Below are 1,116 nucleotides of genomic sequence, written 5' to 3'. Positions count from 1 at the left end.
AAAAAAAAAAAAAAGAGACACCATGAAAAAAAAAGGGATGCCATGATCAGGAACATGGTTTATGTATAAGTTCGCATATATTGAGAACTTGTATTATTTTAGTAACTAATCTAAGATTCCTAAAGCTGTGAACCACAATTTTGTTATCAGCAGATCTGCTCATGGCATAGGTCGGCTCTCACATCTATTATTGCATGTTTTCTGAGATCATTTGAGGTAGATGTGACTGTTTTAGTTCATATGTGAGGAGGCTAACAGTCAGAACAGTTCTGTGACTTATGTGAGGACACACAGCAAGTGACAGAACCTGTCTGTGGCATACAGCTGAATTCCCCACCACCCATCATTGCCCTTCCCCGTCATGCACAGGACCTGTGACACAGAAACCTGTGGGTCCCATTGCAGGTTCCACGTGAGTTAGAGGGAAACTTTTTTCCTTTCCCCTCCCTGTTCACATGTCAAGTGTTTTGTAGCTACAAGAACATTTCAGGGCTGGGAGTCCAGGCCAGCTTTGTGTGGGCCTCTGGAGGGGCAAGGATTTTGTGTTGTAGGTGAAGGGGCTGCCCATTCTGGACTCACACAGCACCACTGAGTCTAACCTGGTTTCCTCTAACCGGCAAAGGGCTCTGTCTCTTCGACATGGAATCAGACTGGAACCGTGACTGGAAGACTTTCTGCCAAGCATCCTGTGAGTTGTTTCCACTGTCTTTGTTAAGCACCGGTTTCCATGCCTTGCAGTTGAGGTTTTGTCCCAATGTGTGCCCTGTTTCCCGTTTATCAGTACTTTCCGTTTTGTACTGATAAACTGTGAATGGTGTTTATTCTCTTCACTGACGTTCACTGAGCACCTCCTGTGTTCTGGACAACCTCTCCTTATGAGGTGGCTGAGTTAGCGAGGAAGGAGCCATCATGGCCAGAAACTCTGGGCTCCAGCGCCGGTGTTCCTTTTCATATTTGTGCTAGCAGAGGGCTTCCAATTTCCAGAAACATGTTGACATATCTGTTGCTCTCATGACAAACTCCATGTTTTGGTTGTTATTGCAGACTATTTGTGATGAAAAAAGCTATAAATGGTAGGAAATTTACGATGTATCTTTAAAAAAACTTAAAAGCTGG

At 44.3% G+C, this 1,116-nt stretch overlaps 1 protein-coding gene across 1 annotated transcript in view; it reads left to right on the top strand.

The window, feature by feature from the left end:
• Positions 1 to 1,116, top strand: part of POLN (DNA polymerase nu) — a 67,427-nt gene that overhangs the window by 22,376 nt on the left and 43,935 nt on the right. Inside the window, 1 exon segment of the mRNA XM_023507703.1 lies at positions 623 to 688. Coding sequence (XP_023363471.1) covers positions 623 to 688 — 66 coding nt within the window.

Source organism: Otolemur garnettii, unplaced genomic scaffold (assembly GCF_000181295.1).
Source record: "Otolemur garnettii isolate 467f Iridium unplaced genomic scaffold, OtoGar3 scaffold00198, whole genome shotgun sequence".
Taxonomy (NCBI): domain Eukaryota; kingdom Metazoa; phylum Chordata; class Mammalia; order Primates; family Galagidae; genus Otolemur; species Otolemur garnettii.
This window is presented reverse-complemented; position numbering and strand designations above follow the sequence as displayed.